Source organism: Mesoplodon densirostris, chromosome 6 (assembly GCF_025265405.1).
Source record: "Mesoplodon densirostris isolate mMesDen1 chromosome 6, mMesDen1 primary haplotype, whole genome shotgun sequence".
NCBI lineage: Eukaryota > Metazoa > Chordata > Mammalia > Artiodactyla > Ziphiidae > Mesoplodon > Mesoplodon densirostris.
Genome location: NC_082666.1, coordinates 111,777,764 through 111,794,792, shown reverse-complemented (window position 1 = coordinate 111,794,792; position 17,029 = coordinate 111,777,764). Strand labels below are relative to the sequence as shown.

General features: G+C 42.5%; 1 protein-coding gene across 1 annotated transcript in view; it reads right to left on the bottom strand.

The window, feature by feature from the left end:
• Positions 1-17,029, bottom strand: part of FAM120A (family with sequence similarity 120 member A) — a 106,821-nt gene that overhangs the window by 65,444 nt on the left and 24,348 nt on the right. Inside the window, exons 3-5 of the mRNA XM_060102441.1 lie at positions 16,214-16,296; positions 1,648-1,776; positions 781-877 (exon numbers count right to left, since the gene is read on the bottom strand). Of these exons, the coding sequence (XP_059958424.1) occupies positions 781-877; positions 1,648-1,776; positions 16,214-16,296 (309 nt within the window). The remainder of the gene's footprint in view (positions 1-780; positions 878-1,647; positions 1,777-16,213; positions 16,297-17,029) is intronic.

Below are 17,029 nucleotides of genomic sequence, written 5' to 3'. Positions count from 1 at the left end.
AACTGTTATCAGCTCAGATAAATGCCAAATGTTAAGTCAAGTGTCTTTCTCTATCTTTTCTCTCCCCACATTTTCCTTCTCTTTAAATGTTCTAGTCCCAAGTATACTATAATGAATGTTTAAAGTACAATTGTCATATGAGGACTAGAATGTCACTACAGACAATCTCGGGAACATGACTTCTTCCATTACATGAAATTAGCACAACTGAAACAACGGTTGGCAATTAATGATTTCTCATAGCTTTACTGCTCTGGAGCCTACGAAAGGCAATCTCACTCAGGAAGGAGGTTGGTATTTAGGGTTAGTGCTTTACAACCTCCCATGAGATATTCACTATCAAGCAGCCTTCAGGCAAACAGTTTATAATTGTTTTTTATTCCCCACTTTCAAATGAGTAAAATTTGATATTTTGCCCAAAAAGGCAACAAGAGGAGACACAAATCCACTGCGCTTATGAAGGCACTTATAGATCCAGAGCGTCTTCTGTGTCTTGGTGCTCTCTGCAAGAGGACACCTCACAGCCGGAGATTTCAGCGTCACCGGCACCTGCCAGCCTTGGTCCTCATGGCTGCCTGCTCGTCTCCTAAGTTTTCTCTTGCTCTTCAACACTTTCAGGAATTACCACGGAGTCTGCCCAGGCAGTTCTGCTATACTTATTTGTATAACTATAGAAATCTCAATTCAAAAGCATAAACCAACAAGATTACTGGGTGAATATTTAAATCTCTTTGGTTACTGCATGGTCAGCATCCATCACAGAGGCTTTGAGTTACTTACCTAAGTAATGTGGTGGGTGAAATGCCATAGGCTTACTAGTCGCTGAATAATATCCAATTGCTCTCTTAAATCGAATGACTTTGTCATCTGTTCTAGACTGAAATAAACGCAGGAAAACCTTTGTAAATCAGTATGCCACTGGTCATGTGTATTAATATATTTTTATAATTCAGCACGTGTATAATAATCTGCAGCCTTTCAAGCTAAATGAGAGTTTAGAATGACACTAAAATCTTCAAGGAAAATCGACGGATTATCATTAAAGAAACAAATCAAACATTCATTCTCTTAGAGCAATGTACTCATCAGAGTCTGACACGGCAGTCAGGAGACCTGAGTTCTGGGATGCAGTCCTCCAACTTTTCCTTGGCCAGGTCTCTGGTGCTACCCAGAAAGGTTTTACTTTTCATCTCCAGCAAGTGGGGGAGCAGTTTTAGTTCTTCAGAGAGCAAACAGGAAGTCACACAAACTTCACCTCTTCTACTAACCCTGACCCCCCGCACATCCTTACTTTCCAAAAAAGGAAGAAGAAATCCCTGATCATCACCTGAAGGGATGGACAAATCAGAGATCCACAATTCCATTTGACCCATTTGATTCACCTGTCTTCTTAGTAGAAATCCCATTAAATTATGATGGCAAATCTAGGAGCAGCAGAGACCTTACCATTCATCTACCTCAATCCCTCCTCTATGCAGGCCGGGGGGGAGGCTGGAGGAGCTAGGTGAGGTGCCAGCTCTCCTGGCTGGCAGAGGCCTGACAGCTGGGCAAGCACTCCTGGACATGGCTAGTGTGTGCCTCTCAAACCCCTTCCAAACCCAGCACACACCACAGCACAAAGCGCTACCCAGGAGCTTGTATTTCTACCTGAGAATGCTGGAAAACATCTTTAGCTATGGCATCCAAGTCCGAGGTATCCTGGATGTTGCGAACGTAGTCAGCCACAGCCTTGATCACCACATCACACGGTGGCAAGACCAGCTGGTGGGCCCGGACCTAAGAAGACAAGCACACACGTCAATACACTAATTCTAAACACAGGCCCAGAAACTCCAGGTGATGTTTCCCTTCTAAGGGCCTGATTATTATCAATTTGTGATTTCTTGGCCCCAAGACCTTGGTGGTCTGAGAATCAAGCCCTGGATCTCCCTTTCAGTTGTTGAAATATAACTCAGCTGCTTCAACCTGGCAAGGTAAAAGAGCATCTGAAAGCCTTCCATTCCTTCTGGGATGTCTGCAACCTGCTCATGTGAGCACAGCACAGAGAAGCCCTGGGCCACAGATGCTTCCTTTCTTTTACCACCAGGCACCAGGAGGCTGTGCTGGATGAATGCAGCCCCAAGCACCTGAGACCACTGCAAAAAGCCAAGGTAAGCTCTGAAGGGGAGGACAATGGTATCCCTGACTGCTGAGGGACATGTCTGGTGAAAGACACATGGAATAAAGTGTAGGAATATTTTCTATCCAAGAATAGTTGATACCAGGAAAAGGTAAGTAAGCAAATTTTTTTTAAAAAGGTTTGTTTTGGACTTTTTCATGAAAACTAAAAGAAAAAAGATACCTTAATTTAACAAAGTTAAGGTATGCCCATGTTCTTAGAAACAAAGATGAATTAGGTACTAAACTCTGTTTATAAAAATTTTTTAAAAATTGAATGACAGTATGAAATGACATTTTATTTCCTATTTAGTCACAAAGATCATAAAGACAAAAAAGATGGCAAAAACATCTACAGGCTTTGTGTTTCCAGAGCTGTGTACTCCTGCCCACCACACCTATGAATGTGGTACGTTACATGGCAGGAGCGGGTAGGTTGGCTGTCCGCTAACCCCAGGCCAAGCCTGTTACCCTGGATTATTCAGATGGGCCCAATGTCATCACAGGACCCTCTAATGTAGAAAGGAACGCAGAGGAGCAGGTTTCACACATGAGGTGGAGCAGGACTCCATCGGCCATTGCCAGCTTTGATGATGGAGGAAGGGCCATGAGCCATGGAATGCAGCACCTACAGAAGCTGGAAAAGGCAGGAAACTCTCCCTGGAGCCTCCAGAAGAAACATTCTCCCTGGCCCTGCTGATACCTTGATTTTAGCCCAGTGAGACCCACTTTGGGTGTGACCTCTAGAACTGTAAGATATTATTTGCTGTTTTAAGACACCAAACATAAATAAATAAAAAAGGAAAAAAGGAAAGAAAAAACACAAAAAATTAACAAATAGAATGGAAGAACTTCTGGAAAAATAGGTATTTATACTATTAGGGTATCATCATGCAAAGTTTCAGATGCACATGAGTATATTCAATTTCTCTTTAGAAATGCAATGTTTTTTTTTTTTTTTTTTTTTTTTTGGCTGTGCCGCACGGCACGCAGGATCTTAGTTCCCCGACCAGGGATCAAACCCGCACCCCCTGCAGTGGAAGCGCAGACTCTTAACCACTGGACCACCAAGGAAGTCCCAAGCAATGGTTTTCTTTTGAAATAATGTTTTCTATGTTTGAAAATGTTAGCTGGTCTGTCTCCTAGGGAAGCATTTATCTCCTTGCTCTGGTCAGTGTCTGGTGAAGGTAAATCCCATCACAATGAACTCCAGGGAACTAGCGAAATGTCAGAGGCTGCAGACCACAAGCACATTCCTAGAAACCCAACTCCCCCTCTGCAGAATGAAAAACTACTGACACACACACGCTCCATGAAGAAGAGGTCCCTGGAACAGTGCGTTCCAGCCAGTCTGGGAGAAATGGAAGTTCTGTCCGCTCTCCGCCTTTTGGGGTGTTTAATAGTCCCACAGTCAGGACAGGGAGGGGGGCCAGCTGGTGGCAGCCCCAGGAATGAGAAGTCAGGACAGAAACCCTGAGCTGTCCTACCATCGGCATTTCCCCCTTGGTGAGCACATTCCACAGGGAAGGGGACAGCCTTGCCTGAAGAGAGTCTGCAATGGCCAGTGGGCTCCAGGCCCTTGGACAACCCCCTCTCTGGGCCTCGACTTTCTGTCTCTAACTACAGTTTGAGACTAGTTGCCCAAAGAATGCCCCCTGGCAGTCTGAAAGCCTAGGGTTACCTCATTATGTTGCACACAGTACTGGAAAGGCTGGCCACTGTAGAAGGAATTTATATAGAGAACAAATGACAATTAACATGGTTAGAACAGAATTTACTGGGTACATTAATGTCCAAAATATGAAAAGGGCTTTCCTCCAGCGGTTGGGAGCTAATGTGGTAGTGCAGGCAGCCTCTCCCAGAGTGTGCACCCTGACACCGGGACACCACAGACGACTGGGCAGCCGCACACTGTCCCATCCCACCTCAAGTGAAAATGACAGAGTCCGTCACTTTGGTTCCTGTGGATATCCTCGTCTTCACTACCCCCACTCCCTACAACACTAAGGCTATAAAGTCCTTGAAGTGAGCAGATCCTATAATTAGAGGGCCCCTAAATCCTTCCGAGAGGCTCATGACCACCACCCTGAAACTGCGTCCTTTATAATTTCCCATGGCCCGGACTCCTCCCTCACGCCCCACCACCCCTCGTTCCCCCAGCTTCATTCCTAATCCAGCCTTCCAAATCCAACTCAGGGTGAGCACCCACATCTTCCTCTGAGACTGTTGGTGCTACTGCTCCCAAGCTATATCTTGGCTGCTCTTTAAATGCAAGTGATTATAAAAACAAGTTTCACATAATATCATTGCTGAAGCAGAAGAACCTGATCCACTTCACTGCCATTTGGAAAAGAGCAAAGTGAAAGGATTACAAATCTTGGCAATTTTCAGGAAGAAAACTAGAAACCTGATTTGATCAACATTCACTTGTGGGTAAGGTACTATTCTAGAAAATAAGAATATGGAGCTGCTCCCCAGTGTCTTGACTTCAGGAGGCTCACATTCTTATTGGAGAAAAAATGCTGACCAGACTCCAGCAGGGCCCTCAGAGGACACCCTGGAGGAATCATGGCCCAGCTGAGGAGGGAGAAAGGCTTCTGCATCCTCTGTGGTTCTCCAAGTGCAGGCCCTGAGATCCCACCCAGTGCCGTCTTGGAGCCCCCAGACCAACGAAAAGAGCTGTGGGAGGGGGCTCTGGCAGTTTGTTGTAGTAAGTCCTCCAACCGCTAAATCACTGAACACATCCTGAGAACTAGTATTTTCTAAAAGAGTCAAGAGTAAGGAAAACAGTTAAACACCACAACTGCTATGGCTATGCCTTGAGATTCTTGAAGTTATGACGTGTATCAATATCTTGTATACATTTGCCTAAATATAGCTGTGAAAAGGATGCTAAGATGCAATTAATCACAAACAATGCTAAATGCGAGCTCTGCAGGTGGAAACTGTTATGCAGATATACCGAAGGATTTAATGGATTTGAATTTAAAGTATTTAAAGTATTAAGTGTCGACAAAGAAAAATTCCATCACGTTTTATGAGCAAGGGTCACCAGTAGGCTCACAGGGAAAGCAGGGCAGGCCTGGGCTCCCTCCTGCAGCAGTGTCTGCATCCAGCTGGGGCTGTACTGTCCTGTGATTGAGTTCTTCTAGACTATATGCCACAAGCTGCTCGCAGCATGCATCACTTCATTTAATCCACAAAACAATGCTGTGAGGGGTACTCTTAAATGTACTCCCCATTTGGCAGAGGAGTTCATTCGGGCACCCATATGAGCCAACGAGGTGAGTAGCTGGGCCACCGCCTGACCTGCAGACTACACACCTGGCCACCACACTCTGGTCTAGTCGTCTCTAAATTATGCCTCCTTTAGCATTAAATGTCCTTTTCTATGAAATGATGGTAGATGGCGAGTTCCTTTTTCCTCTAACATTCTTATTTAGAATAATTAAAAGTTGGCAACACAACAGTAGCCCTCCCAACTTTTGTTTTCCCCAACAGATCCGTGAAACCCAAACCCCTGTTGTCGATGAAAGGAGCTACAGAAAGATTTTCAACAGGAGAGGTACGAAATCAGGCCTGAGTTCCAGACACACGGAGGATGGGCATGAAGGCAGAGGAACAAAGGAGGGAACATTAGCAGCTCCTGTGTAAACCTAAGTAACGATAACACAGGCGGTCGAGAAGGATAGGATGAGCAGGTTGGGAAAGGTGAGATGCAGAGAGGAGAAGAATCAAAGATAATTCTCAATTTCTAACCTGATGACTGCAGGGACAGTGGTATCACTAGCGAGAAACAAAATACAGGACGATAAACCTACTTAGAGAAGGTGATGACATGTCTAAGTTAGAAACATCAAATCTGGTGCACAGGTGCAGTGCCCAAGTGGAGATGACTTGGTGGACAGTGGGATACACCCTGCGGTTCAGGGAAGGGGTCTCTTGGGAGAAGTACACTGGAGAGTCATCAACATAGTAGTTGAAACCTTAAGGGCAGATGAGATGTGCCAGAAAGAAAAGTGTGAGGATCACAGCAAGGTACAGAGACGGATCCTAGGGAATGCACATGCAACCAGAGGAAGCCAGCTCACACGAGAGACAAGGAAAGGATGTGGAAATAAGGACTACAGAACAAAGCTGGGGTCTGGGAATCAAGGCAGGAATTTCCCAGCGGGGTGAGGAGAGCAGGATGACTGACAGTGTCAAGTGCTCCAGAGAGGCCGAAAATCATTTGACAAAGCATTTGTCAAATCCACAGCCTTGAACAAAGACCCAACTGTGTCCACCAGAAATCGGTGGGGAGGGGCGCAGGGGGCGGCGAGGGTGGATTAAGCTGTTGGGGACATTATGGAAGGCTGCCTTCGGGAGATTCGAGGATGAAAAGGAGAGTTAGGAGAATATGGGAGACTAGACCACATTTACAAACTGAGGGCCAACGACCAAAAGAGGGGGGACGTCTACACAGGAGCAAGGAGTTGATTGGACGAAGTAACGCAGGGCTCCCTGGATGTGCTCAGTGACAACAGCTCAAGAATGTCAGGATAGTCTCGTCTCAGGAAGTAAAATGGGCCTGGATGAAGAAGAATGAAAACAGGGGAACGCGAAGCTGAGGACTCTCACCATCCTCGGATAAAAAGGACCTCTCTGTAAGAGAAAAGTGTGAAACAGAAGAGAGGTCTGAAGAGATGATGAATGTTTAAGATAAATATTAAGGAGAATAAAAGGATTAACTGCTGACGCTGATAGTTTGGTTGAAGTTGGAGACGATAATTTTAAAAATCAGTTTTACTGAGATATTTTAAAGTAAAATTCATCAATTTTAAGCACGTAATTCACTGAGCTCTGATAAAATGCATACATTAGTGTAGCCACCGCCAAAATTATGAAGTATAATGTTTCTATCACCGCAAATAGTTCCCTGTGCCCCTTCCCATCAGAGCCCTAGGCAACCACTAACCTGCTTTCTGTCACCATACTTTTGCCTTTTCCAGGGTTTTACATAAAAGCAATCATATATATTTCTTTGGTGTTTGACTTTTCACTTAAGATAATGCTTTTAGGATTCATACGTATTATAAGAAAGTAGTTGGTTCCTTTCACTGCTATCAGCATGTCATTGTATGACTGTCCCACAATGTATTCATCCATTCACCAGCTGACTACTGCTTGGTGTGTTCGAGACTACAATGGATAAAGCTGCCAGGACACTCAGGTTCAATTATTTTTGTGAACATAGGATTTCATTTCTCGCGAGTAAATGTCTAGCAGCGGGATTGCTGGGTTATGTGGTAGGTATATGTTTAACTTTGTAAGAAACTACCAGACTGTTTTCAAAGTGACCATTCTGGATTCTGCTTCCCAAGAGCCACATCTCAGAGCTATGGGTGCTGACACGCACTGACACTTGGCATCATCTGTCTCCTTCACCTGGCCCATTCCAGTGGTCAGGTAGTGCAGCTCATGATGGCTTTAATTTGCATTCCCTAATTCCATGGAGCATCTCTTTGTGTGCTTACTGAAGATTCTGTAAAACGTGTGTTCAAAATTTCACCCATCTTTTTTGGTTGTTGCGTTGTGTATCTTCTTATTGTGTTGTTCTTTACATATTCTGGATACAAGTCCTTTACCAGAGATAATATTCTGCAAATAGCTCCTCTCCCTCTGTTGTTGCTTGCTTTTCATTTTCTTAACTAAGAAATCTTTGACTAACTCAAGGTCATAAAGATCCTCTCATATTTTCTTCTAGAATAATTTTTATATTCTTTTAATTTTTGCATATGGATATCCAGCTATTGTAAAAACTAACCCTTCCCCATTTAGTTACTTAGGGACTTCTGGTGAAAATAATTAAATATATATATAGGTCTATTTCTGGACTCTGTTCTGCTCCACTGATCTGTTCGACTACCCTTATGTCAGTACCACACTGAGTTGATTATTATAGCTTTAAAGTGAGTCTAATACTAAGTCCTTTCACTTTGTTCTTCCTTTTCAACATCTCTGATGCTATTCTAGGTCCTTTGCAATTACACATGAATTTTAAAACCAGTTTTTCAATTTCTACTTAAAAAAAAGCTTGCTTGGGGCTTCCCTGGTGGCGCAGTGGTTGAGAGTCCGCCTGCTGATGCAGGGGACACGGGTTCGTGCCCCGGTCCGGGAAGATCCCACATGCCGCGGAGCAGCTGGGCCCGTGAGCGATGGCCACTGGGCCTGCGCGTCCGGAGCCTGTGCTCTGCAACGGGAGAGGCCCGTGTACAGCAAAAAAAAAAAAAAAAAAAAAAAAAAGCTTGCTTGGATTTGATTGGGATGCAGTAAGTCTATATAACAACAGTCTTTTGAGCCATAAACACGTATATTTCTTCATTTATTTAGATCCTTTTTTAACTTAGACCATAAGTTTGCAGTGGCATCCATTAGCTGTGTGGTTCTCAAATCTTCTCTAGATAGTACCTATCTAGGGTGGAGGGGTCTGCTGGACAGGTGAGATGGAAGAAGGAGCAAGAGAATGGTGATGGTACAACCAGTTCAAGATACCCACCAAGAGGTCCAGGCCAGCTAGGGAAGAAAGAAACAGTGAACAAATAAATGGGCAGAAGGCCCCAGGACGGGCAAAAGAGCCAAGTGTCAGCTTATGAGAATACTAAAGATAGAAGCAGTGGAGACAAAAGGGAGAAGGGATATTAAAGTGTACGACAGGAAATGGAGCTCTTCTGGGAGAAGACCCAGTGTATGACTCTGGGCCTAGAAGACTGCAGTATAGTAGACACTATTTTACTGGAGACAATATGCAGCCAAGTTGTCTGTGGGTAATCTCCAGTACGCTGACCTTGCCTGAGTCTCAGAAGAGTTATTCAAGAACACCATCATGAAAGTAAAACGACAACCCACAGAATGGGAGAAAGTGTTTTCAAATTATGTATCTGATAAGAGACTTGTATACAGAGTATATTTTTTAAAAAACTCTTACCACTCATTAATAAAAAATTTAAAAATGGACAAAAGATATGAATAGACATTTATCCAAAAAAGGTAAACAAATGGCCAGTGAGCACAGGAAAAGGTGCTCAACATCATTAGTCATCAGAGAAATGCAAACCAAAACCACATCACACCCACTGCAACAGCTAAAAATAAAACGACAATAACAAGTGTTGGTGAGGTTGTGGAAAAGTCAGAAACCTCACACATAGCTGGTAAGAGTGTAAACAGTATAGCTACTGTGGAAAACAGTCTGGTAGTTCCTCAAAATGTTAGGCACAGAATTACCATATGACCAGCAATTCCAGTCCTAGGTATACACCTGAGAGAAATGAAAACATATCTACACAAACACTTGTACTTGAATATTCACAGCAGCATTACAAAGCCAAAATGTGGCTGAACAACCTGAATGTCCACTGACTGATGAATGGATTAAACATGGTAGGTAGACCCACACGACAGACTACTATTTGGCCATAAAAAGAAAAAATGAAGTGCTGATACATGCTACAGTGTGGATGAACCTTGAAAAAACATTATGCTCAATGAAAGAAGCCAGACACAAGAGGTCATATAATTCCACTTATATGAAATGTCCAGAAGAGGCAAATCCTTAGAGGAAAAAGTAGCTTAGTGGTTGCCAGAGGGTGGCGGAGGGGGAGAAATGGGGAGTGACTGTTAACAGATAAGATACTGGGTTTCCTTTTGAGGTGATGAAAATATTTTAAAATTAGACAGTGATGATGGTTGCACAAACTCTGTGAAAGCTAAAAACAACTGAATTGTATCCTTTAAAGGAGTAGATTTTATGGTATGTCATTATATCTCAATAAAACTGTTATAAAAAGAAAATTTAAAAAACATTCTGACCAAGAATGGCAATTTGGAAGTAAACTACCAGCAAACCCCAATTCTGTCACATGTCCTCCTGGACCCAGATTGGGCTAGTCTCAAGAAAAGCGACCTCTCCGGTTGAGCCGCCTAGGAGTGCTCAGAGCAGAGAGACCACTGGCAAGGTGAGGGGCGTATGCGTGCGCACCCAAGACACAGGGTCGGGAAACTGCCAAAAGAGCCACATTTCCAAAACAAGTGACCTCTTCCAGTCAGAGTGATGGAGAAGGCCTACTTATGAACAAGGCAGAGATTCTGGACCCAAAGGGGAGGAAATATGCTTGAAAGTGTCTGCACACATTTTTAAAACTGAGAATATGCCACTTATTTAACATAAAACTAGAAGATTCCAGGTCATGAGAAGAAACAGAGAAAGCAAAAATACCCTAGTAAGCTTCTTTTTGCTTCATTGACCCTATCACTCACCACCCCAGGAATCAGAAGTCGGGCACTATAAACACTCTATCTTTCAGATTGCATTTGGACCACGAATCTCCCCTCCTCTGGCCAGGTCATGCATTTCATCTCACTCGGAAGAATTCTGCCCGCAGGCCCAGTCCCTCAAGAGGAAGGAGCTAAACTGAAAGCAATCCTGTAACACCCAGGGAACACAAACCCTTCCCATGACTCTGTCCCTCCTTTCCAGCAAAGTGACCTGTGATCCACCCACCATCTGTAAAACAGAGACAGAAAAGCTATTCTTGAGTCCCAGTGATTTCAGCAGATTCCTCAGAATGCCAAGCTTTCCATCTTCACTTTATTTATTTAATATTTATTTATTTATTTATTTTTGATGTGGACCCTTTTTAAAGTCTTTATTGAATTTGTTACAATACTGCTTCTGTTTTATGTTTCGGTGTTTTGGCCCCGAGGCATGCGGGATCTTAGCTCTCCCACCAGCGATTGAACCCGCACCCCCTGCATTGGAAGGCGAAGTCTCAACCACTGGACCGCCAGGGAAGTCCCCCACCTTCACTTTAAAACCAACTGGGGACAGGGAAGGAAGCTCTGATGGGAAGGTATAAACAAGCAAAAATCTTTTGAGTTCAGTCTTTTATTTTCCATTTAAGGATTCCATATATAAATTTTAAATGAGCAAAGAATAAGACTTCTTACTAAAAGCAAGTCTCCACGACCTAAAAGCTTAAAGGCCAGTACCGTGAATCTGTGCACTGAAATTCCAGACTGTTAAGAATGTGCAGCTCACTGAATGCATGATGATGATGACATTATAATAATAATATTAGTAGGATATACATTTTAAAACAATTCTGGAGTACCAAATATCCATCTGTTAAAAGTGGTTCTCTTCCAGGAGTGCAATTATAAATAGCTCTCACTTCCACAATGCATAATGGTTGAATTTTTCAACCTTCCAGGCCCCTAACGTTATTTTCTCTAGAGCCCGAAACGTCTTTAGATTTTAGGAAGTACTTCTTAGCTCTTATGAAACTACAGGATGACTTTTTGAGAAAGGAATATATTGAGTTAACTTCAATTAACACCAACGTGCAAGCAGGAATTCCTTCTTTGGAAGGTCTTAAGTGCCCAAAGTGCCACCTCTTGCAATGCCTTGAAACAGCAGTCCCCAACCTTTTCGGCACCAGGGACCGGTTTCCTGGAAGACAATTTCTCCACGGACGGGGAGGGGGATGGTTTCAGGATGATTCAAGTGCATTGCTGTTATTGTGCACTTTATTTCTGTTATTATTACATTTATATAATGAAATAATTATACAACTCACCATAATGCAGAATCGGTGGGAGCCCTGAGCTTGTTTTCCTGCAAATAAGGAGCACACAACCTAGATCCCTAGCATGCGCAGTTCACAGTAGGGTTCACGCTCCTAAGAGAATCTAATGCCGCAGCTGACCTGATATGACGAGGAGCTGAGGTGGTAATGTGAGTGATGGGGAGCGGCTGTAAATACAGTTGAAGCTTCACTCGCTCGCCCGCCACTCATCTCCTGCTGTGTGGCCCGGCTCCTAACAGGCCACAGACCGGTCCGTGGCCCGGGGATTGGGGACCCCTGCCTTAAAAGGTGGAACTCAGAATAACTGAAGCCCATCTTTCTATTCATGCACAATTTATACTCAACTTCCTTTCAAAAAGGATCTCAGAAAGTCTGATCCTCAATCTCACTCTAGTAAGGTTGCACGGTACATTAGATATACCATAAAACTCAAAATGCCTGAAATCATGCTGCTCTTCTCTCTGGCAGCTGGCTCCAGTGTTAAACCCAGACAGGGGACACACATGGTGGAGATGAAGCTCACTGGTTGGCTGGACACTGATCACAGCAGGTGCCGCTGCTACCCGCTTCCCCTCCAGGGAAGCCGAGAGAGGAGATCCTTTGAGTCCAGGCTTCATCCTGAGGGCCCACTGCGAGCCTTGCCATGTGCCCTGACCCTGGGAATGCTGGGGTTGCATGGACTGCATGGTGAGACACAGAAGGCTCTTCTGTCCACCTCCCCGTTTCTAGGGACCTAACATGCTACTCACCCAGAACCAGACTCCCTCCTCCCCGGGGTCAACTGCCACATCCTGTCCCTAAAGATATTGGTACAAAGGATTACTCAGTGACTTCTGGTGGCGTGTAAAAAATACAAAGTTAGACATAACGTTTGGTAAAACTCTAGGTAAATTTAAAACAAAACGTTCCTAACCTGACCTGACAGAATGCCCTGGTAGACAGCTGCCTCAGGGAAAAGATAATGCTGGTAAAGGAAGGTGACTTGGGACTTCCCTGGTGGCACAGTGGTTAAGAATCTGCCTGCCAATGCAGGGCACATGGGTTCGATGCCTGGTCCGGGAAGATCCCACATGCCGCAGAGCAACTAAGCCCATGCACCACAACTACTGAGCCCGTGCGCCACAACTACTGAAGCTCACGTGCCTAGAGCCCGTGCTCCACAACAAGAGAAGCCACTGCAATGAGAAGCCCACGCACTACAACGGAAGAGTAGCCCCCACTCACCGCAACTAGAGAAAGCCCGTGCGCAGCAACGAAGACCCGACGCAGCCAAAAATAAAAACAAAACAAAACAAAACAAAAACGGAAGGTGACTAAAAATAAGTGAACCTAAAGGTAGGGTTATATAAATAAACACTGAAGACTATTTAAATCAGAAAGAGAGATGTACGAGAGCTAGGACTTACATCTTTGAGAACAGGCAGAAGCAAGCAAGGGAGCTTTCAAGGACGTATTTTAATTTAATTGGACACACAGAGGGAGAAGGAGTTCAAGAGAAACCAGCACCTGCCTGGCCCGGGGCTGATGGGCAGAGCTAGGCCTGGGGGGAGTGGCGGGGGGGAGGCAGTGTGCCAGGGGAGGGGCACACTGCCTGCTTGCCACAATTGGGGTGGTGGTATAGAGAGACCAAAACAGAACCTGAATAGCTATACAGGAGAACAACACTTGTGGGAGGTCTGGGGAGAGGAAAGGCGAGCATAAAACTTGCAAAGTAGCCTGTCCAATATGAAGGAAATGGTGAAGGGACTCCGGGGCCGGAAGTACTTGTGGGGGTCATGAATGACTGACGGGGATAAAAACTTGAAATACATGAAACTGAATATGCAGTTTAGGAACACAAAAACCATTAAAATGAACACAATGGTTGAAATGTTGACAGGGCTAAGATTATGGTATAACATGTTAAGGGGTGATTTGAACTTATTAGATAATAAGTTCATATAACACCAACTCTCTGTGAACAATAAACTAGTAGATATGACTTGGGTGAAACACTGGCAAAATAAAGGATGATAAAAGGAATGCTTGAACTTGGGGATGCAAAATCAGATATCCTTCAAAGCGGTGTATACAACATACTGTGTTAAAAAGGGACAAACAAAAATCATAAGAAAGTTTCATAAGCAACAACTAACCAAATTTTCTAAAGATGTAGTTAGTTTTACTACTGTGAAAAAGAAGAGACTAAAAAAGCAGATGGGATACAGATAATTCTATACAGTAGTAATGTTCATGAGAAAAAAACCACATTCAATATCCCACAGTCTTTGTTAAAATGATTAAAATGATACTACACACAGAAAACTATGTATAAAAAGTCAAAACATAAAAGTTATGCAATTTTTGAACTCAAAGCTGGACATGCTTTGCTTTTCAGAATGTGACTTTAAAAATCCTACAACTTATCAAGTCACTGAAAAATTATTTTGGACTGCTTCATATGCCATAAAAACACCCAGCTAATATTTAAAATACACATGATGATAATGCAAAAAAAATCTGATTTGCTTTAAAATAAAAACCAACAAACAATCCTATAAACAACTTTCAGAGAACAATAGAAAAATGTGAACATGGACTTAATATTAAATGACATTAGGGAATTACTGCTAATTTAGTTAATGTGATAATAATAATATAATTAAGAGATTATCCTTATTTTTAGGTGGTGGTGATATAAACCACAGTTTTCACAGGTGAAGTGTTATGATATCTGCAACTTACTTCCAAATAGCTGAGTTAAAAAAAAAACACACAGATACAAATATACTTCAGAAGAAACTGTTAAAAACTGTTTAACCAAGATGGTGGATATACGGATAGACATTTTCTATTTCAACTTTTTACATACTTACTATTTTTCTTAACAAACTATTAGGAAAAATACATGATAATGATGTTTGTAACCTATCGATAGTTTGAGATGGTTTTCCAGTAATTCTTCAAACAGCTCCTCACTTCTAACCTCTGACACATGAAACAAGGCAAGCTCAATTTAGATATATGTATATGGTCTGGGATCCTGGGAGCCTCTCACCCCTGCTACTCAAAACTCTACAAACCTTCTTAAAAACAGGCCTTCATTCTGTCTCAACTTATAAAAGCAAACTGCTTAATGAACCTAATGAGCACAATACTTCTGATTTCAGACTATACTTTTCCCATTCTGCAATTCAATAATGGTATCACCAGGAGCTTGGAATCAAGATTACAAATTGTAGCACTCTGTAAATGAAAACACACATGAAGAACACTCCGGCCAATAGCAAATAGAAAGCCGTTCCCCTTCAAGGACAAAAAAGCAAAAGAAAACAAGTAATTTCTAACAAGAGGAGAACAACTGACTTTTGAACAGAAGTTGAAAAGCCCCATACAAAGAACTGTTAGGATAAAAAGGAAAACATCAGGACCCATCAACAAGAAATGGAAAAGAAAGGAGATTCTAGGCAGCAAGAAACAAGATGAAAGAGGCAGGAAAGGAATGCCGCTTGAACTTGCAAGTATCACAAAAGCTCACTGTAAGCTAAAACACAAAAGCTCCAATTTGGAGGGCAATTCTGACAACAGGAAAAAGTGCATTCAGAAACCGGTCCATGCAACCTCCCTATTACTATGAGGAACTGAGGCCCAGGCTGCCAGCCAGTGTAGGTCCCGACTTCCCAGCTGCCTACCTAACAAGTGGCAGCTATGATCACAACACTAAATAGCAGAGAACACCAGAGCCACTTTACCCAGCAAAGGGAATATGGAAAATCACAGGAAGCCACTCACAAGTACAACTCCAAGTTCCCTAGTGGCTCATACCAATTTCACTACTATGTACACATCAAACCGTAAACCTTCCCACTCTAGAATATCAAAGTTAAGAGAGTCTTCTTGGATGTTCATTACTTTCACAAACAGGAAGGGGAGAAAAATAAGAAAACAAATATTAACAAAATAGTACAAACAGACCACTTCTCTAATGAACTTGGGTCTCCTCCATCATTCAAAAACCATTAAAACTGTAAATAGATTTTTATAATATTGAAAAATTAGTAAGAAAATTATGAAATTTATCAAACTATGCTAAGGTGTTGATCTGAGTAACAGAAGATGATATTATCTATTGAAAAAAATTAATATTTGTAGGTAAGAAAATTAATACATAAAAACTTTAGCTAAAAAATTTCCACCTATCTACGTATACGGCATGAAGAATTCCTCTAAGGGAATTTTTAAGGACATTTATATATTTCCCTAAAATATAGGTGCTGGGAACAAGATAAGACAGGTTGTTTGTTTTTTAAGGCAACACAGAGTCTGGAGTTAGGGAGAAGCAGGATATTGCTAATTTTGTGCTATATTTCCTTCTACAATAAAGAAACATTATTTATATTATGAAAGTAATAGCAAAATCAACAAATGTTGGAAATGAAATGAATATGTACCTTAAGTGAGGCTAGTGGATGTTCTGGACCAAGTAAACTCCAATGAAAGGAAGCCAGATCTTCATCAGGTAGAATGTGATTTCCTGGAATACAAACAGGGATATCATAAAAGCCATCATCATGAGTGACACAGGGGAAACAATATCATTGCATGTTATAATTTGTAGGTTATCTTTGTTAGTTTCAGACTTTGCAATATGACTTCTTAGGACCACCTCATTTGATACAGCACATAAAACTTCCACACAGAAATTGAGAATATTTCTTCATCTTTTAATACAAAGCAACATACAGCAGGCAGACTTCTTGCAGCCGCCTCAAGTACAACGTGAATTTCCAGTAGAGGCTCAACAGCATTCAAACTGAATAAACTGCATAAAAACCGAAGTAATTCCCCAGCACAGTATTAAGGTCAGTCTGATAATGCCAGATGCCAAATGTCAATTTGAAACAACTTTTCATTTGTTTATGAGACTATGGTTCTGTGAAACTGCATTCTGTGAAGTAGGTTCAACAGCAGAGGCAGAATCTATAGTTATAAAATCTAAGGAAGGTTAAGTGACAATGTTTGCTGCCTGTGACATGGATCAACACCCTCCTCCCATAATTTCCAGCACCACCCACAAATAGATGTACAAAGCACAGACTACAACAAGTGCCATCAAGAAGTGCCAATCAGCTCTATGCACTATCACCAGGGCTGTGTCACAAATAAGAACTGTATTCAGCTGAGAAACTACATTTTGCAGGGAACATTCTCCCTTCAGTGTAGTGCTTAGATGCCTGATATACCAACATCTTTGGTTTGTTAGTGGT